The 22479-nt window shown below is 38.6% G+C and overlaps 1 protein-coding gene across 1 annotated transcript in view; it reads right to left on the reverse strand.

The window, feature by feature from the left end:
* The window catches only part of LOC126419551 (uncharacterized), a 146087-nt gene that overhangs the window by 24631 nt on the left and 98977 nt on the right, over positions 1–22479 (reverse strand). The window contains exons 2-6 of the mRNA XM_050086741.1: positions 19471–19605; positions 17058–17214; positions 6835–7087; positions 6462–6572; positions 6221–6326 (exon numbers count right to left, since the gene is read on the reverse strand). Coding sequence (XP_049942698.1) covers positions 6221–6326; positions 6462–6572; positions 6835–7087; positions 17058–17214; positions 19471–19549 — 706 coding nt within the window. The 5' untranslated portion in view covers positions 19550–19605. The remainder of the gene's footprint in view (positions 1–6220; positions 6327–6461; positions 6573–6834; positions 7088–17057; positions 17215–19470; positions 19606–22479) is intronic.

Here is a 22479-nt window from a genome sequence, read left to right on the forward strand (position 1 = left end):
TTTAAAGTAATTTGTCTATTGCTACAGTATTGGTTGTTTTAAATATAGTTTTGCTAGCATATGTTATTTGTGGCTGTGTGACTATTTTGTAGTGTTTCAATTTTGTGGCTATTGAGAGGCATTTTTTGCTACATGTGTTCTTGGTAACATGATGTGTTTTAATCAGTTTTTCTTCCACTCTGCTACAATGGTTTCTCATTCAGATTGTGTGTTATTATTTCTCCCAAGTGTTCAAACTTTTCAACAATCTTGATGTTATGTTCTCCAATTCTAATTTTGTTTGCCAGTGGCGGATCTTTTAGCATAATTTCTGTTGTTTCAAAATGTATTTTAAGGCCAATATTGTGGGCTATTTCCTGTAATGTTTGTATTTGTTGTTTGTTTCTTGAATGTTGCTGGTGAGAAGAGGGAGGTTATCTGCAAACCCTAAACAGTTCAACTTTATGTTATCTTTTTGTGTTCCAATCTTGATGTTCTTTGGATTGTACTTGTAGCATTCCTTCATTATGTATTCAAGAGCACAATTAAAACGAAGTGGTGGCAGGCCATCTTCCTGACTTAAATCTGTTTTTACCAAGAATGTTTCAGAAAATTCCCCTCTGAACTTAATTTTCGAATTTGTATTTGTTAAGACAAGCTGCATCAGTTTAATTAATTTTGGGTGGAGTCTGAAATGTGTCAAAATTTTTAACAGTGAGGGTCTATGGGCAGAATCATATGCTTTCTTAAAATATACAAATGTTATTCAGAGAGGCTTGTTAACGTTTGCGTTAATAATTCGTGATTAATTTCAGAGTAATTATTTGTTTGGCACAGCTGCTCCAAGGTCTGAAGCCTCCTTTGTATTCCCCTTGTTCCTTATCCAGCTGTTCTTTGATCCTAATGTGTAAAATCTTGGAAACAATTTGGCAGATACAGTCCAAGTGCAAGATTCCTCTATAGTTATCTAGATCACTTTTGTCTCCTTTCTTATAAAGTGGGTTAATTATAGCTCTGCACCAATCTTCTAGGAATTTTTTTCTATTTCTTGTACTATAGGTGGGTTTATATTTTCTGGCTTGGTTTTTACAGGGACACTTGCGTCTATTGTTAAAAGCTTTCCATGTTCAACACAGTTCAAGAGCTTGTTGAAAGCTTCTGCCATGATTCCTGCATTTTCCTTTTTATTATGGGCTATGATATTGATTTTTAAAACACTGCTTTTCAGCAACATAAATATTTACATACTGTAGTCTTACTTTGCTATCACACTGCCCAAATATACAAAAAATTACTAACGTTCTGGCCAGCAACCTCAGCACTTTACCACATAAAGCAGATTGTATCATGAAAATGTATCTACTTATGAACATCACTACTGTGACTACAAAGATAGACAACACTCTTGAACTGGTTTAAAAATATATTGTTGAGTGTCTAAAGAAGTGGTTCTCCAGATGTGATGTCCTTGTCAGTCATCACAACTGTAGCATTCCACTGCTGAAAGTCATCATTGATCATCTACAGGCAATATGTGCCAGTATGTTAAAAAGTATGGAGCTACCCCCACATGTCATAAGAAAAATTTATCGTAGTATTGGTGGCAATTTTATAAGCAACAACCATTGACTGTAAACTGCATACACATTCTGCCATCACACAAGCACAGTAGTGATGAAATTACCTGTAACCCATGAATTAGTTGAAAATTGAAACCTACAGTCACATCTCACTATCAACCAATATTTGGCTATGATGTGAATTTGTGAAGAACTTCATTGTTATCGGCATGCTCTATTCCATCAGTGGAAATGATGCTCCTTATTATTCTATGGCTGCAGCCATCCCTCTAGCATCAATGTCAAACTGATTCTATAGTCCAGTTGGCTAATTATGAGCATTTGCACCTTATTGACAATGCTGCTTTTGAGAATGAGTGCTGGTGATTTTCCATACAGTGAGCTGCTTCTGCAGTGTCCAGAGGTTACTGAACCAATGCCTAACACAGCATTAAAGAAACTTTCAACCAAGCACCATACTGCTAGGAAACCAGGGCCACTGGTCAATGCGTTGGTATGCCTGTTGCCCCAAGAGATGCCTCAAGTCTCAAATGAAGAGACAAGGATTCTTCTTTAACCTTATGCTTGGGATCTGCTGACCTTCAGATATAATTTGGGCTTCGTCATTCCACATTGTCCTGAATATGTGTTTAGTGAAAATTGTTGCCAAATGTGGACTTGCACTAGATTCCCTGCTTCTTTGTGCTTTCGTTACATTGTGGGTTCAGCATTTCTGACATTGGTTTCACCTCCATCAGTGGGCTTTGTGGTGTCTTGGTAAAGTTCATACCTGGAAACCAAAAGGCTGTGCAACAGAATCCCACTGAAATCTTGAAATTTTTCAGTCTGCCTTTGTCCCTAAGTTTTCACCTCTCCGTGATGTGAATATACGCCAGGAACAATATTTAGTTCAACTTCTGTGCTAAACTGTAAGTCTCTTTTTGCTCCCAGTATTACTTGGGTAGGGTAGTGACATCCAAGTCTCCAAAGTGGCAACCCCTTGAAAAACGTGCACCAGGTGACTGAACACCTCTCTTAAGAGACTCTGAACCAATCATACTTTTTTTACCCACACCAAAACAGTCATTTCATTTAAGAATTTCTCTGAACCTTATTCAGCTGATACACATCTGGCATGGCTGAGTAACCCAACAGCAAATTCCCCCCCCCCCCCCTCCTGTGGCATATTTCCTATATTATGCATAGAAGAACTGCCAGTTGCAGTGTTTGGAAATGATACCTGGAAACATGAATGACAATGAAGCACTGAATGAGGCCTGGAGGTTTACTCAGATAGAAAAGGAAGTAATCTGCATCTGAAAATTGGCCTGACACATATTTTTGTTTAGTTGTGGCATATTCATTACAATGAAAGTACATTTCAGCTGCCTAGTAATCACTGGTATCTTCTATCACTGTATCTTTATTGCTTTTATTCCCATGAATTTATTCACTTAATTTCAGTGAATCTAATTCAACTAACTATGCGCAGAGTCTAAAAATAATGATGGACTGCACCTTTGTGGTGTTGTGGTGTCCACTGAAAAAAAAAAAGAAAAGAAAAACACACACAGAAGTAGTGCACACTTCAATGCAGAGTGAAATGTTCATTCTGGAAACATTCTGCTAGGCTGTAGCTTTGGCATTTCTCCACAATATCCTCTCTTCCAGTTGTGTTAGTCTAGGAACAGATCATCTGTGTTTTCCATAAAAATCTTATTGCTACAAAGCTCATTCCTAAGGCTGCTGTTGGCACTGCATTTCATTTTAAATTAATACCATCCTGAGTATACAACGCTATGGAAAATATTTCTGCATTTCACGTGTGAGATCACTCAGGATCTCAGCATCTGCTACATATAAATCAATGAGGTACGGTAAGAATTATGTGATCTGCCGAAGCTGAAGATCTTGCACATCTGCAAGAAGTATCCAACACACTCTGAGGCAGTGGATTCGTGATTAAGCACCCACATGAGCATTTGGAAAAAAGTCTTTCACTGTGGAACATACTTACTTCTGGAAAGTGCAAGGGCTATGTACAAATTCACACAACCCATCGTGGTGCATGTCACTTGTGGTGGTTCTTGAGCTCAATGAAGTTCTATCATAGATTTTTTTTTCTCCTACCATGTACTTTTGGCCACACCTCTCAGTACGTTCCTGAGAGATTGACAAGAAGACTTATTGCTGTATATAAGTCAAGCAAACACCACTATCACCAACTATCTTAGTGATCATTCTACTGGCTTACACTCCTCCTACAGCATCACTCACTCTCATAATTGTAGGAGCTGTGCTATGACATTGCATCAACCAATAATGGCAGCCTTTGTTATTCTCTAGCCAAAAGCTATCACTGTTCAAAATAATTGGTCTGCATGTGATAATGAGCTATATACAGCCTACACTTAGATAAAGTAATTGTGGAGTGTTCTCCAAGGTCAACAACTTATATTTATCATGGATAAAAAAACATTTCCTTCCAGTGGCCAGATAAAGCATAACTGTGACTGTTGTGATATTTAGACTATGATGCACTGTTCACAACAGCTCTCAACTATGTTGACAATTAGTGGAACACACAAGTGGCCGACACTCCCATACTGACTTGCTCATCAATTATCTTGAATGCATCATTCATACACAGGAGGGAGACAATAATCTTAGGTATTCCTTATAGATCCAGCAGATGTGTTGCTTTGGTATGTACAAATGTCACATTGTAACACTGAGCTTTATTGCAGTGTCTCAATATCACACTCTGCAGTCAGTCAAGAAAGCATTAATCTCAATGAATACAGAGAAAGACTGCAAGTACTTAATAGATCAGGGTGATACCTGCTGATGTAATCAGGTGACTCATCATATTGCAACACTATTTTGCACTTTTGTTGCTCCAAATCAATGATTCAAACATTGTGAATACTGCCATATTGTGACCATTACCACAATTCAAAGGGCATGATTATTTCTGACAGCAACCGAGCACATCTCACAATGCCCTGAAGCATTCTTCTAGGAGAATGCAACAGCCTACCCTATTCCTAAGACTGCCTTCCATGAATGAATCATCTGCTTCAAAAATCCACACTATGTTACACTGGACATGCAGTCTCAACCATGCCTGCTTAAAATACTTGCCTATGGCCAGAATCAAGTAGATTGATAGAGGTCTCACTCATATGCCATGTCTATGAACACTTGACTCAGACTCTTCACATAACCTTACTGGGCTTACAAAAAGTTTTTAAAGAAGGCTTCACTGTAATAAAACCTGAAATAGTTTATGGTCAGACACTTCTGTTTCTTGGTGTAAACTTCCCTGATGCAAGAAATGACACCATCATGTTAGGTTTTGTGCAATACTTGTGGTCACATAACTTAAAGCAAAGTATTCTTGCATGGAAACAACACAATACTCAATGCTCATTCATTTTTCTTAACATCCAGTCACATAAGCAGATAATGTTGTCGAGAAACCTCCAGAATCACTTTATGATGAATAATACAATGTGATATTTGAAGCAACATAAACAGCATTTCAACTACAGTCCATGTGTCAAGTTTAAACCAGCAGTCTCAAAAGACACTCAAACCCTTAAGCATGGGAAGACTCATTGTTCACAGGGTGACTGGACTGCCCATATTTTACATAAGTGGCCAGCCAGTGACAATTTCCTGTGGCATCCTTGATGCCCCCTTCTCATTTTCCTCACGTTTTATTTTATTATACAGCATTTTTCATCTTTTCCCACTTGCTTTGCATGTATGCTTCCATTTTACTAAATTTGTCCACATTTTTTTTTTTTTTAATGTGTGTCGAGCGCTGATTACCTCGGCGTCGAGTGCCCGTACGCCCCAACACACACACACACACACACACACACACACACACACACACACACACACACACACACACACAGTGTAAGGGATCACCTGCATGTTAGCCCACAAGAGCTTGGATGTATCCACTCCTCAGCAAATACCTTCAACTAGGAAACCAGTCATCATGCAGTCAGAATGTCAAGTACATTTGATTCCCATATACAATTAACACTTGACTGGTAGTACTGAGGCTATAGTCGTTACTTCTGATATATATATTATGTAGACTGAATTTTATAATCTATAATCTTTGGGATCTATAAAAAATATGCTCTTTTTGCCAAATTAGTATGTATATGCTACATTACCAGTCACAAAACAGCCTTTTCCTCTAGAAATCAATGTGAAGTTCCCAAATGAGTATGCATTACTCAAGATTAAGTCATGTATAATTTCTGTATATGATTCATTTTGCTGATGGATGGTACATTCCTTGAATTTTAGGGAGAAATGCAAGTCGTTCAGTTGCCCTCTGCACAGATGATTTTATATTTTCATTCTGTTTCATATTTTCTTTATATTGTTACCCACAGATTAGAGTGATGGGAGAAAATCCAGAGATTCATCCCTAGTGCTCTAACTAAATATTACTTTCTCACAGAGAACAGGATGATCATGAATGTAAAAGATTGAACTTTCTTTGATGGTAAATTAGTAAAGCTACTTCTGGCCAGTTCTGAATGCTAATTACTCATTGTATAATTCCTCATGTCATTAATTAGTAATCTAAGATATATTATACCGCATTTGAAACCTAACAGCTGAAAAGTTTTTAAAATGGTTGTCATTCATACCAGTTAGTTCAGCAAAAGTTTTTTCCTTGCCACCATACTCGCTTGGCATCCATTCCTTATTATACACTTTGTAAAATTCATCATTTGGTGGTGTGTGGAAGAAGAGCTGTAAAACAAATATCAATTACAAATAGTCTTATAGAACACTATTGTTTATGCACAAAATGTAATACATTTCTCAAAAGAGACACACAGTACTTATAACACATATATGGAAAAAATGTGTATTTTATTTACTTACAATGCTAGCCAACTCCTTATCAAGGAAAGGTTTGAGAAGCATCATGACCTTGTCAATGATAGCATTTGTGTTGAGCACATGCACAGCCTTCATTCTAAGAGGAAAACCTTCCTGTTTATCAAAAAAATGCAAGTAAAATGCAAGAGCAGTCCATGTAAGAAACAGGTTAACAAAATTCTTTGCGTACATAGATACTACCATAGTTCATAAAGAAACTTGTTCAGAAGGTAATTTATTGTAATTCAACCAAGAAAATGTACTGAATTGTAAATACACCTGCAATGGCGATCAAATTCTACAGTTTTGAGATTTTTGATGTCGTGTTTCTTCAATAGAATACAAATAAAAAAAAAGGGTTGATGTATTTACGTACCTGAACATACACCATAAACTTCCTGATAGTGCTTATAGTTACTTTGGAAATATGTTGAAGACCAAAGCCTGTTGGATCAAACACAAAGACGTAGCCTGGAGCTGTAGGATTCTGTTTCAAAAGAACTTCAAGACCTAACAGAGCTGCCTTTATAATATTATCACAGTTAAATTTTGATGGATCAGTATCCTTCAAACGAGTAAAAATAATAGTATTTCCCTTATCATCTTTGTGTGGCAGTGTACAAGCTTCTCTGTAAAATAACCACAAATTATATCATAAATAATTGTTGCAACTTATTGTAGTTATCAAAATTTTAATCATTTTATTCTACGAAATTTAATATATTGCCAGTATCAATAAATCATTAACGTACAATGACTATAGACATAAGAAAAATGTAAGTGATAATTTTCATATCTACATTTTAATCTAATGAGACTGTGATATGCATGATCATTAGCTGTTTAAATTTCACATTTTGCAATACATCAGTACCAAAATTTTATAGATTTGAAAAACATGAGAAAGTAGTAGCCTTTTATTCCAATGAAGTTATGGGACAAATCATGTTATAAATACTTAACAGACAGATGATAATAAAACTGAAACTGAGAGCTTTAATTTTAACAGCAATGTCAGTACATTTAGTCACTTGGCACAATGTTGCCATTAAGGTTTGTATTTTTATGTACAGGGTAACAATTATTGAATTATATGAAATAAAATCATCATAATTTCTGAATGGTTTGTGTTAGGACATTCAAACTGCATGATTGGCTGCAGGGCATGATGGGAATTAGTATGCACATGGTGTGGTTTAGCGATGAAGCCCACTTTCATTGGGATGGGTTCATCAATAAGCAAAATTGGCGCATTTGGGGGACTGAGAATCCACATTTTGTGATCAAGAAGCCTCTACACCCTCAACAGGTGACTGGGTGGTGTGCAATGTCCAGTCACGGAATAATCGGTGTGATATTCCTTGGTGGTTGGTGACTACCAAACTCTACGTGAAGATTTTGGAAGATGATTTTATCCCCATTATCCAAAGTCAAGATGTGGTCCATGCAAGATGGAGATCAACCCCATCAAAGCAGGAGAATGTTTGGCCCTGGAGGAGCCCTTTGAGGACTGCATGGCTTGAGGATACCCAGAGGCCACTGGCATGAGCCTCGATTGGCAACCATATTCTCTGGATCTGAACACATGCTACTCCTGTTTGTGGGGCTATATTAAAGACAAGGTGAACATCAATAACCCCCCACACCATTGCTGAGCTGAAAACAGCCATTCAGGAGGTCATCGACATCTTTGATATTCTGACACTTCAGCAGATCATGCAGAATTTCACTATGCATCAGTCACATCATCGCCAATGATGGCAGGCATATTGAACATGTCATAACCTAAATCCAAATATCTGTAGTGATGTTTGCATGTTGAATAAAGTGTCTGCATGCTGTAGTTTGCAACTAATTTACTTTCTTCCAAATAGTTCAATAACTGTCACCCTGTATGTCTATGAATGCATATTTTGTTAGCTCTGAAAAAGGTTTACCAGGAAGCTTAGCAACATTATCAGCCTTGATTACGTATCTCTCAACACCTGAGTTATGCTGTGAGCTGTTACTTTTACTTCTTCAATTATTTATTATTAAATGCACTTTGTTATGGAAAGGAAAAGTGATAACCACAAATGTGATATATTTTAAAAGCTACTAATGGCTGGATTGACACCACATAGAAATAACACAATTAAATCAGGAAATACAATAAGAAACAAAACATTTTGATGCATTGTAATGAGAATGACAAAATATCATAGTGGCTATTTCATCCCATCTGGTAAATCTCCCCTGACCCTCTGTTCTGGGTGACTTTTCTGAACTCCACCCCTTTTCCTGAACCTCTCCAGTCCTTTTCCTTTATCTGTCTTCCTTTCCCTTCTCCCTTCTGTGAGAAGAAGGAGCCACTGGCCCTGAAAGCTTACATATGTAGAACCCTTTTTATATGTATGTACTCCTGCCACCGCTTTGTGAGTAATTTTTTATCTTGCTAATTACATTACGCTATCAAAAATTTATTATTTTTATTGTTTTGTAGTGACTGAACTGATATCCACAATTCTATTAAGATGCAAAAGGTTCCTCAAGGCTGTTATTCGAAATTAATCAATCATAAAATGTGGAAAATGTAATCTTTACAATTAATAATTCATGTTTGTTAACATTGTCTTTCAAAATCAATCAATCTTAAAATGTGGAAAATTTTTCTTCACAATTCATAATTCATGAAGATAACATTACTGGACTCTCTCTATGAATAAAATCTTTTATAATATACATATAAAATCTGTAATGGACATACAGAAAGATTTTCATTTTCAATAAGTTGGCAGTTTCCTCAGAATTTTGCCACCCATTTAGTCAGCTAAAATTGTTGTGTCCAGCATTAACAGTTTAATCAGTGAATATTATTTGGCTAGGTTTAATATTTCCTAGCAACAATAGTTGTTGTCTAATTTGTAGTCAAACAGCACTAAATTCAGCAGCTCAAAAAAAAATATTCACATTCGAATCACGGTAGAGACAAATACACAGTGCCATTAATCAATGGACTTTTAGACTTCCTGGTGGAAAGTGATATTACAAACATTAAACATAACAAGGGCAACACCCATTACCAGAAGACAGAATATTTACAACTCCACATGAGCATGAAAAATTTGGGAAAAGACAGTAAGACAGTGAAAACATGAACAAAATGTCATCTCATGATAAAGTATTTAAAATAGATAAATGCAATAGTCAGCAGAGGAACTGAAGAAACATTGATAAAAGCAAGTATTTCAAGTTTTGAGAACCCAGGAACTTGTATGTAGAACATCATAGAAAATTGTCATACTGTGTCAAAAATGCAATATATTGTGATATTTGGCAGAGCATACAATGTGTACAGAAACAAACTCATTGAGGTAACCCACATTCTAAGCTACATCCTCACCCCAAAATAATGGATCAAAAAATGAGAATTACAGGCATACCACGTAGTCATAATCTCATACTGTCCTCATGTGCAAATATTGAAACATAAAAGGCAAACAGGTTATCGAAAAAACTCTTTCAGTTCAGTACTTATGCCTCCTTCCTCACCATGGATGAAATGCAGATAATGTACTTCAATGAAGCAAATATGTACTTGGAAAAGTTGAGGAAATCAAAGCCAAGCCAATAAATCAGTACTATTCTGAAAATTATATATTCAACATGTGAGATCCTAGATCCATTTCCTGTGTCACCAGCTCCTAAAGAAAAGGAGGAAGAACCATCACCAGCATATGAGGAAAAATCATCTCCAACTACAGTTCAAGAAAAAAAAGAGTTAGCAGCAGCAGAATGTGAGCAAGAAGACTAAACACATCATCATGCACAGCATCTTAGGAGGAAGCATCTTTGAGTTCTCCCCAGGATATGGGAGGCATGTGAAGAGTGAGTGCCACAGCAGTAAGGGAGCACGGAGAAGGTGAAGCATCATGTGTCACCAGAATCAGTACCGGGGAAAAAAAAAATAGCTGAGCATCCATTGGAATTGGAAACAGCAGAATAGCTGTTGAGACAACACCTGGACCCATGGGAAGAAATGCCAGGAATGAGAAGTCTACACAAGAAGATCAAATCCTTTCATATCCAGATGTAAGAGAAAAATCAATATAACAAACAGAACAAAAGTTTCTAATGATTTCAAATTAAAAACACTGCACCAAAATGTGCAATATACATCTAATACATTCAACATGTGAGATCCTAGATCCCTGGAAGAGCCCTTTGAGGACTGCATGGCTTGAGGATACCCAGAGGCCACTGGCATGAGCCTCGATTAGCAACCATATTCTCTGGATCTGAACACCAATTGCTTCTGACCATATAGAGACACTTGAGTCACAAAGAGACTGTTACACAATAGGCTTTCAGCCAACAAGGCCTTTGGGAGAGGGCAGGATAGCAGGGTAGGAGTGGGTGACGGAAGAGTGCTGCTGAGAGCATGCAGGGACAAGGTGGAGAGTGGGGCAGCTTAGGTGCAGTCGGCAGGTTAGATGGAAGGAGGGGAAGAGAAGAGGGGTTTAGCGGAACAGGAGGGAAGTGAAAAGACTGGGTGTGTTGGTGAAATAGAGGGCTGTGTAATGTTGGAATGGGTACAGGGGCTACATGGGTAAGGACAATGACTAATGAAGGCTGAGACCAAGAGAGTTAAGGGAACATAGTATATATTGCAGGGAGAGTTTTGACTGCACAATTCAGAAAAGCTGGTGTTGGCGGGAAGGATTCAGATGGCACAGGCTGTGAAGCAGTCATCAAAATGAAGCACGTTGTGTTGGTTGGTGTGCTCAGCAGCAGGGTGGTCCAGTTGTTTCTTGGCCACAGTTTGTCAGTGGCCTGCGGACATACAGCTTGTTGGTCTCATACCCACATAGAATGCAGCACAGTGGTTGCAGTTTATCTTGTAGATCACATGACTGGTTTCACAGGTAGCCCTGCATTTGATGGGATGGGTGATGTTTGTGACAGGATTGGAGTATGTAGTGGTGGGAGGATGTAGGGGACATGTCTTGCATTTAGTTCTATTACAAGGATATAAGCCATGAGGCAAGGTGTTGGGAGCAGGGGTTGTGTAGAGATGGATGAGGATATTGTGTAGGTTCGGTGGGCGGCAGGATACCATTGTGGGAGTAGGAAGGATAGGGGGCAGGACATCTCTCATTTCAGGGCATGAAGAGAGGTAGTTGAAACCTTGGCGAAGAATGTAATTCAGTTGCTCCAATTCTGGGTGGTGGAGTGATACTCTGTGGCCAGATGGTGAGGCTTTGATAGGTGTCAGGTGAGTGGAAAGATAAGGCATGGTAGATCTGTTTTTGCATAAGATTTGGAGTATAATTACAATCTGTAAAGGCCTCAGTGAGACCATGGTATATTTCAAGAGCAAATGCTTGACACTACAGATGTGACAGCCATGGGCAGCTAGGCCGTATCGAAGGGACTTCTTGGTATGGAATCGGTGGCAGCTGTATTACCTACAAGCAAATCCAGGGTACGGCTATGGATACCTGCATGGCACCATCCTATGCCAACTTATTCATGGACCATCTAGAGGAATCCTTCCTAAACACCCAGAATCGTGAACCCCTCACCTGGTTCAGATTCATTCATGACATAACCATGATTTGGATCAATGGTGAGGATACCCCATCTATAGTACTCTATAACCTCAACACCTTCTCCCCCATTTGCTTCACCTGGTCCTACTCAACCCATCAAGCCACCTTCCTCGATGTTGACCTGTACCTCAAAGATAGTTATATCAGTACTTCTGCCCATATCAAACCTATCCACCAGCAATACCTCCACTTCAACATCTGCCATCCCTTCCACACCAAGAAGCCCCTTCAATACACCCAAGGCTGTCACATCCTTAGTGACTAATGGCTCCTCCCAAAATATACTGAGGGTTTCACTGAGGCCTTTAAACTTGCAATTACACTCCAAACCTTGTACAAAAACAGATCTCCCGTGCCTTATTTTCCAGTCATGCAACACCTCCCAAAGCTCCTCCGTCTGTCCACAGAGGAGGATTCCCCTCATGACTCACTACCTCCCAGGACTGGAGCAACTGAATTACATTCTCCGCCAGGGTTTTGACTACCTCTTGTCATTCCCTGAAATGAGAAATATCCTGCCCACTATCCTTCCTATTCCTCTAACAGTGGTATCCCACCGCTCACTGAACCTTCACAATATCCTCTTTCATCACTACAAAGACCCTGCTCCCATCCCCTTGCCTCATATCTCATATCCCTGTAATAGACCTAGATACAAGAACTGTCCCATACATCCTCCCACCACCATGTACTCAAGTCCTGTTACAAACATCACCCATCCCATCAAAGGCAGGGCTACCTGTGAAACCAGTCACGTGATCTACAAGCTAAGCTGCAACCACTGTACTGCATTCTATGTGGGCATGATGACCAACAAGCTGTCTGCCTGCATCAATGGCAACCAACAAACTGTAGCCAAGAAACAACTGGACCACCCTGTTGCTGAGCACCCCACCCAACAAGATGTCCTTCATTTCAATGACTGCTTTACAGCCTGTGCCATATGGATCCTTCCCACCAACACCAGCTTTTCTGAACAGCACAGCTGGGAACTCTCCCTGCAATATATGCTCTTTTTTCATAACCCTCCTGGTCTCAACCTTCGTTAGTCATTGTCCTTCCCTGTTCCCATTCCAGCATTATGCAGTCCTTTATTCCACCAATGGACTCACTCTTTCTAATTCTCTCCTTTTCCATTAACCCTCCCCTCTCCTCCTCTCTCTGTCTAACCTCCCAACTGCACCTAGCTGCCCCACTCTCCACCTTGCCCTGCATGCTCCCACTGGCACTTTACTGCTTTACCATACCCCACCCCTACCCTGCTATCCCTCCCTCTCTCTGCCCCAGCCTCTTCCTTATCCCCACCCAGCTGCCTCTCCCATAATGCCCTGCTGCTTGTGGTTTGGCTCCAGCTGCTAGAGGTCATGTGTGTGTTGTCATGCGTGTGTGAGTTGTGTTTGTGTGACGGTGTGCATGTGTGTATGTTGTCTAATTTTGACAAAGACATTGTTGGCCAAAAGTTAATTGTGTGACAGTCTTTTTTTGTGCTTTTCTGTGACTCAGCATCACCACTATATGGTGAGTAGCAACTATCCTTTTCACTATATTGTTACATTCCCTCTTGGATTGCCCATCATCTAATATAGCAGCAACATTAGAAGTATTATTATCTGCTGCTGTACTTGGCACTTTCATGGTGACAGAGCATTGAAGGAAAGTGAATTAATGCTTTTTAATCCAGTGACTTACAAAAATGTAGCATACTACCCCAGAAAGAACTGCAAAAGCATGGGAGTAGCAATATATGTACCAGCAAAGTTAGAGACTACACTCCACAACAGGTCTCAAATTGCACAGAATTCTGCTGTGATGTAACAGCAGTAAAAATAAAGTTTATTAGGGAAAAGTGTCTTCTTATAGGAATGTATCAATTGTGATGCTCAAGTACTTGAAGCCTGTTATTGGAATTTAATGTATTGTTGTATAAATCAAGAAGAAATTCACTTTTGTAATAATATCAGGCGAACTTTAGATAGATATCCTGGAAGACAATGGATGTACAAGAAGTTTTCATGATGCTGTAGGAACCTACAATCTCCAGTTCCATGTAAGAAATGCAAAAATGTGTACAGACACATGAACCTCATTAACACACTTCATTCCTAGCCTAGAATTCTTGCTAAAAATATAAATATGGAGTGATATTTCTGTAGAGGATAGAGTAGGAGAGAGCTGGGAAGCTTCTGTGATATATATTAAGATACCACATAAGTGTAGTTTGCCCAGAAGTTCACAGAACTGTTAATGGTAAATTAAGCATGAAATGGATCACCATGGAATATAAACATCTGAAATGAACTGATAGACCTGTATACAAAATACCAGAAATATAGATAGGCCAGACCAGTCATGAGGTTTGCAGAAACAAGAAGAAAGCATATACTAAAATGATAAGAGAAACAAAAGCTAACTAGGATAGAGATGTCTTCAAAAATCTCTCAAATAATATGTAATTATGTAAATTTGAAAAGAAAAGAATTACATGTCTTAAAATGTATCAATATAATATTAATAATGAATGGGAAAGAAGTAACAGATCCATTAGAACTGTGTAATATCTTCAGTCAGCACTTTATAGACATAGATGAATAACTACTTAAACAAAACATAATACCACAGACAAAGTGCCAAAAGTGTGACTGAGAGCTTATTTCTATTTGCAACAAACGGCTTGGAAGTTTTGAAGATTATTGAGGCATTAAAAAATAAAAATACAGACGTACTGAATGGGATATCAACACAAATGGTTAAATAATTTGCTAATGCCTTACAGAACCCCTGACCTCTCTGGTGACTCTAGTAATAAAGAAAGGATTACTCCCGACATGCCCAAAAAGTAGCATGATAATACCAATACTCAAAAAAATGGATAAAGGAGACTCTGGAACTTACATACCCATAACTAGTACAACATCTGTCTAAAACGTTATACACAATCATTAAGGATAAAATAATAAACTTTACATGACCATGAAAGACCTTTGTGCAACTAAGAGACTCCTCCCATTTAGACCCATCAGTCTACACAGGAATAAAACTGTGGAGCTTTTTTAATACACTGACTGCAGTGATGCCAGTGGCAGTCATAGCAGACCTATCTGTTCAAATGGTTCAAATGGCTCTGAGCACTATGGGACTCAACTTCTGAGGTCATTAGTCCCCTAGAACTTAGAACTAGTTAAACCTAACTAACCTAAGGACATCACACACATCCATGCCCGAGGCAGGATTCGAACCTGTGACCGTAGCGGTCTCGTGGTTCCAGACTGCAGCGCCTAGACCTATCTGTTGTGGTGCCTCCAGCCTCATGCCAGTCAATGTGTTCCAACATTGCTAAAAAATATTTGCAAAAGGAAACTAGAGGTGCTATATTTTTCTTAAATTCATCACACCTAAAACAACTAGGGGCCCCTTAATAAGCCAAACTGGTGATTTTCCTCCAACCCTGGCAGAAAATATTGCTACTTGCCACACTAGCATTTAAAAGGTTGCTCTTTATATGAATCCCATGGGCCTCAGTGCTCTAACACAGACTGGCCAGTGATGATATGATGTACAGGTATTTGTGGTAGGGAATAGATATTATATGCCTGCTGCATCATGAGCAGATGCCACATGATATTAATGGCTGGTTCCCCAATCTCAGCACAAATGCTGGAGATAGGACTGGTCCTAAATACTCTGTGGCTAGCCTGTTTCCCTTCATAGAATCATACAAAGGGTTCATAAAATTGGAGTAGGCATGATCTGTTCACTCCCAGAGCCATGTGCCTTACACATTTTAAAATACTGAGTGTTTTGAGACAACTTGCTTTCATGTCTCTTAGGTGCTGCAAACAATTTAGTTTTTCATCAAATATTTGGCCCTTGTGAATCTTTCAAAATTTAAAATGATATCCCACTTTTTAATTTGTGGAAGATTAAAGATACTTACATAATAATTAAAATGAGCACACATAGATTTTTGAGCATAAAACTTAAAACCTGTATTGTCTGCTCATTTCTCCAGCCTTTAACAGTTAATTGAACTGTTGTGTGGTTGCTGGGAGGCTGCAAGAAGAGCAGGAAATTGATAAATCAACCACAAATAAGAAGCTCCATAGAGGCCATTAAAAAGATGGCTACTATTGAAACACTACCTGGTGGGACACCTTTCTCTTGTATAAAACACTCTGATAAGACATTACTGAGACTGTATTTAACATAAAGAGGGGATATGAAGGGCCTTAGCAAAACTGGAAATCATCCCTAAGAAAACAGACACATGAAATTAATTGAAGATGTTATGCCTTCTGGTAGTACTGTAGGCCTCCTCAGTGTCAGAAAGGATACCTACTATATGACACCTGTGCAGGAAAGCAAGTTGTATAGCTGCTTCCAGTAGGCAGGTTGTCAGTGATGAGTACAGCTCACACGCACACACAGCCACTGTTATCTCAGACCCTACTGCCCAGAAACAACATTGGCCATTTGTGCATGCTTTGCTTGTGTGGATGTGTACAAGTTTTCTACTTCTGATGGACGACATAGTCCAAAAGCTAAACATTTTAACAATCTTTTTCATTGTTCTACTCTGTGACTCAATCCCTTCTCTATATGGTGAGTGGTAATCTATCATTTCCATCTTGTTGTTAGTTTTTTCCTTGATGTATAGTGACCCCTCATTTTTGCAAAATGTATATGCACTTAGGGCTATCCAGTGGCTAGTAACATTTTTGTATTTGTTCATTAAGGGCGTCAGTTTTATTGGGAAGGGCACATCATAACAGTTCTGTAGAACTCTCATTAAATAATTCACCTTAGTGTCAACACACCTGGTAGAGTAAATATTGTGTCCATATTCAGAACTGTGTTCTTGTTTTTAACTTTGTATGTTATGAATAAGTATGTATTGCATATATACTGGTTGACACCCATACAGTGTAAACTGTCTGAGTGAACAAAAAAAAAGAAAAAAGAAAATAAGTCAAGGTATACAAAAAAGAGGAAACTGAAAATGAGTGCTCACATTACATTCACAGCTGACTGGACATCAGCTGAATCTGGAGCTCTGTTTTCAAAAACTTCAGGTGCATGTGTCCTTACTGTGAAACAAACATCAAGTGCTTGCTTCGCACGTTCCAGACTGTAATAACAACTGTGCAAGAACATTATCAGTTGATAATCTGCAACAAAATGAAAAAAAATACCAGTTTTTTTAATTGCCATATTTTAAACAGTAATATAAAAATGGTGTTTTCAAGGCCAGATAAAACAGTTTTGCTACCAAAATTATCTTTCCAACATGTATCTTTGCTTTAGCAGTTTATGTTGAAAATTTAACACTTTGTTTTCTTAATTTGAAGTATGTCCACTTTTTTAGCTCTGCATGTATTTCTAATGACATGACCCTCACAATAATCAGATAAAACAGTTTTGCTACCAAAATTATCTTTCCAACATGTATCTTTGCTTTAGCAGTTTATGTTGAAAATTTAACACTTTGTTTTCTTAATTTGAAGTATGTCCACTTTTTTAGCTCTGCATGTATTTCTAATGACATGACCCTCACAATAATCAGCTGTTCTCAAAATATCAGCAGCAACACAAATAAACAGAAACAAACAGTTAACTGTACAAAAGAGAAAATTTATTGAGAAACCTGTAAACTTGTAACACAGCATTTCTGGTCAGTGATTACCCTCAGGATATAAAATTCTTACTTCTGCTAATAGATGTACATAAAACTTGAAGAAAATGCTCTAGCTTTCAGAATTATTAGTTCTTTTCAGCACAACTAGAATGGTTTGAGCAGTTTACATCACTGGTCAGAAGATCTTGAGTTTTGCTTGAGCTTTCAAGAACCATGCAATCTGGTGACTTTTTGTTGGTACTGTCTCTGTGACATACCTTAGAACTGCATTTTAATAATAAAATTAACTTTGAAACCTGGACTGCAGTATCTTCTATGTAGCAGGTCATATGTAGGAACATCAGCTATTAAGTAAATAAAAGGTCACAATCATGCTTCCGTCCAATTATCAAGCTTTTGCTCATTGCATGACCTAGTGATGTCTGTTGGTACTGCTTCCATGATGCGTCACACCAAAATAATAAATTTTCATGATCACTATTGCAGTCAGTTTAATATAATTTAGTTTGTGTATTTGTCATTTAATTCTGGGTTATTTTTCTTCTTTGTTTCAGCTGAATGTTACCATCTTGTTTTTAAGCTGATTAAAAGATAGTAACTGTTTTATGTGTTATTCTCATATGTAAACAGGGATCAAAATATTCATTTGCAGTCCACTTGGTAAATCATTATTGTCTCTGATAACCAAGTAAAATACTATGTTCAGTTTATTAGCTTTGCTTTTGGTCAATTTATGCACCATCCTGCACCAGCACTAAAGCACAAATGTATCCATACACTGCTTGTGTCTGACCCTAATGGTTCATGTTAAACAGTCATAGAAGAAGAGAGAAAACATGAGTATTTCAACAAGCTGTATTTTTGTGCTGTTTGTTATCTATCTGTTCTTGACCAAAAGAAGAACTAATTACTGAACAACTCAATATCTCCAGGTACCTTTCTTCTCATGTCATCCAAAAAATTCTCAAGTTCCTTGAATATATTGTGAGAAGAGATAGACAGAAATCTACAGACAATAATAATAGTAGGAAAGATTGGGGGCTTGAGACAAAGGCAGAGAGAGCAAGCAAGTGGACAGGGTAAATAAAGAATATCTCCAGTCTACCTATTTAGCAAGCTCTAAGAGAAGCAGGTAACTGTCCAGGACAGAGTTGCTTGGTTCATAGGATCCCAATACTCAGCAATCAATTGCTCACCCTTAATTCCTTCCTTGAAAGAAAATAGGGATAAGCATCAGATATAAAAACAAGCAGCAGTACGTGAGATACAACTCAGAAGAACAGTGCTCAGCAGAGTAGTGTTGGCCTATTCCAAAAGTGAATATGGAATTGTTTAGCTTTGAGCAGGAGCCTCTTTAACTAATTGTTGTCTGTAAATTCTTATACTCTTTCCCTTTAATACACTTGCTACATATTTAAAATATGTATAGAACTCTTTTAACAGTGATTTATTGTCTGGAAATAATTGTAAAACAAAGAGCACAATGCTTAAGACATCAAAATATGAATTCCCATATTCCTCAGAGGTACAATCCATGCTTTAAGTTATTTGTATGGTTATTATTTTTCAAATAAAATTTAGTAAAAATGGGTTTTTATTTATGCTGTGTCACATTTTTAGGCAACTGCTGTGCCACAAAGATTGATATGATTAACATAACGGTGTATTTTTATGAAACTGTGTTAAATTTAGGTGCTACAACTACAGTATAGTTCCCTGTCTCACCAACTGAGTTGAACATCATAAAAGATTTAGATGTATTACTAAAATTCACACAAGGTTCTCTCACCTGGAAGAGATGGGAGGTGTGGCTGTTTCTTCAGCCACTCCCGCATTGCTTGCAGATCCTCTTGCTTAACTTCACTCATCTTTGTTTTGTTGCTTTTACTATCAGAGTCTTAAGGTGAGCCAACCAAATACACTCCTGCAGTAAACAAAATATATGTGTTTCTGTATTTATTCACATCAAAAGAAAATGAGGAAAGCTACACAATGACCAAAACTATGGTTTTTTATGATTTCTGAAAGTTCTAGAGATAATATTATTTGCACAATCTTCTAATTGGAAAAGTTCTTTCTATGGATTCTCTTTCCAACCTTGTATTTATGAAAATACAGAAGGACATATTAGATATCACTCAGCATAGCTTTGTTCAAAATTGGTGGACTGGTCATTCTGCTATGACTATAACTTCACAAGAATATTACCTGTTCAATATTCCACTTAGATCCCAGTGGGAGATATGACTGCTTAAGTATAGTAATGTGCTTCACAGAATTATAGACATCTTACAAATCAAACTTTCATGTGAAGTGTACCACGCTGACCAACAGACAGGAAATGACTTGAGATGACAAGCATACACATCAGATTTTTTCATTTAGTGATGAGTAAAATATCTGTGCTTCTTAACGGCATTGCTCCAAAAGGACTATAACTTCAATGTGATGTAATGTAATCACAATTATTTATTGAAAAAGGTAAGCGGCAAGAATTATTGGAAAAAATCAATGACATAGAAAAGAAAATACTTTGGAAAAAAAACTAATATCTTTGGAGTGGAATACATGTGCAACATTAACTGAAAGCACAAACATAACAAAAACATGGAAAAGCTCCAGAAAGAGAGCAGTTTAAACAAGTAAACAACTACAAAGAGCAACACAAGGAACACTAAGAAGAGTGAAAAAAGTTCCAAAATAGTCATGTTCACAGGAAAGCAAGACAACTTCATAAAAAAATAACTCTCAAAAATTTTGTAATCAAGAAATTGAGGGATGAAATGCAGAAATGACTTAGCAGTGATGACAAATGTCATCCACTTCTAAAATGTCTACAGCTAAACCCTAAATTTAGAATTTCCAGAGATTAATGAAGATCTAGAAAAAAATTCTGCAGATACTTTTGATTACATTAAGAATGTAATTACTGAAAAACCCTACAAATACCAAAATGAAAGGGGAAGAAATACATAACAGATAATATTCTAAAATGGCTCAACTGAAAATTATAAAGTGATTTACAATCAATTTATAAAAAACTCTGGAAGACAGAAGATTCCAGATCAAAATTCACTTTTTTTTTTTTTTACGTTCACAACATGTACTTTTACAAGCATGGACAGTGTCAGTATAGTACAAATTACAGCATTATTTCTTACGTTATTCTGCAATTACATAATTCAGACAGTAGGACCGTAATTCATTCTACAATAGTTCTAAAGCAGCATTCCATAAGAAAGATAACCAAAAATATCATTTCTGCCTTTTGGCTCTTAGACAATGTTGCTGGTAACAGAAGAAATTTCGATAACCTAGATTGATGATTTGAATATAATCCTAAATTTACAAACATAAAACAAAATTATCATCAGAGCATTAAATTCCATCATTCATGCTGAGGAGAAAGAACAAAAGTAGGAAATTAAATTTCTGGTATTTGATGATGATTCTTAGTATATTTTCTGAAAGATGAACAAATGCAACTGTGCTAGTTAATCTCATGAAGGAGGTAGCCAAAACAGGTTTAAGAATCTCTGTGGAAAAAAATAGATTCATGGTGGCACAAAAATTTCAAAACATTCAGTAATATACACTCCTGGAAATGGAAAAAAGAACACATTGACACCAGTGTGTCAGACCCACCATACTTGCTCCGGACACTGCGAGAGGGCTGTACAAGCAATGATCACACGCACGGCACAGCGGACACACCAGGAACCGTGGTGTTGGCCGTCGAATGGCGCTAGCTGCGCAGCATTTGTGCACCGCCGCCGTCAGTGTCAGCCAGTTTGCCGTGGCATACGGAGCTCCATCGCAGTCTTTAACACTGGTAGCATGCCGCGGCAGCGTGGACGTGAACCGTATGTGCGGTTGACGGACTTTGAGCGAGGGCGTATAGTGGGCATGCGGGAGGCCGGGTGGACGTACCGCCGAATTGCTCAACACGTGGGGCGTGAGGTCTCCACAGTACATCGATGTTGTCGCCAGTGGTCGGCGGAAGGTGCACGTGCCCGCCGACCTGGGACCGGACCGCAGCGACGCACGGATGCACGCCAAGACCGTAGGATCCTATGCAGTGCCGTAGGGGACCGCACCGCCACTTCCCAGCAAATTAGGGACACTGTTGCTCCTGGGGTATCGGCGAGGACCATTCGCAACCGTCTCCATGAAGCTGGGCTATGGTCCCGCACACCGTTAGGCCGTCTTCCGCTCACGCCCCAACATCGTGCAGCCCACCTCCAGTGGTGTCGCGACAGGCGTGAATGGAGGGACGAATGGAGACGTGTCGTCTTCAGCGATGAGAGGCGCTTCTGCCTTGGTGCCAATGATGGTCGTATGCGTGTTTGGCGCCGTGCAGGTGAGCGCCACAATCAGGACTGCATATGACCGAGGCACACAGGGCCAACACCTGGCATCATGGTGTGGGGAGCGATCTCCTACACTGGCCGTACACCACTGGTGATCGTTGAGGAGACACTGAATAGTGCACGGTACATCCAAACCGTCATCGAACCCATCGTTCTACCATTCCTAGACCGGCAAGGGAACTTGCTGTTCCAACAGGACAATGCACGTCCGCATGTATCCCGTGCCACCCAACGTACTCTAGAAGGTGTAAGTCAACTACCCTGGCCAGCAAGATCTCCGGATCTGTCCCCCATTGAGCATGTTTGGGACTGGATAAAGCGTCGTCTCACGCGGTCTGCACGTCCAGCACGAACGCTGGTCCAACTGAGGCGCCAGGTGGAAATGGCATGGCAAGCCATTCCACAGGACTACATCCAGCATTTCTACG

This window comes from Schistocerca serialis, chromosome 9 (genome assembly GCF_023864345.2).
Source record: "Schistocerca serialis cubense isolate TAMUIC-IGC-003099 chromosome 9, iqSchSeri2.2, whole genome shotgun sequence".
Classification (NCBI taxonomy): domain Eukaryota; kingdom Metazoa; phylum Arthropoda; class Insecta; order Orthoptera; family Acrididae; genus Schistocerca; species Schistocerca serialis.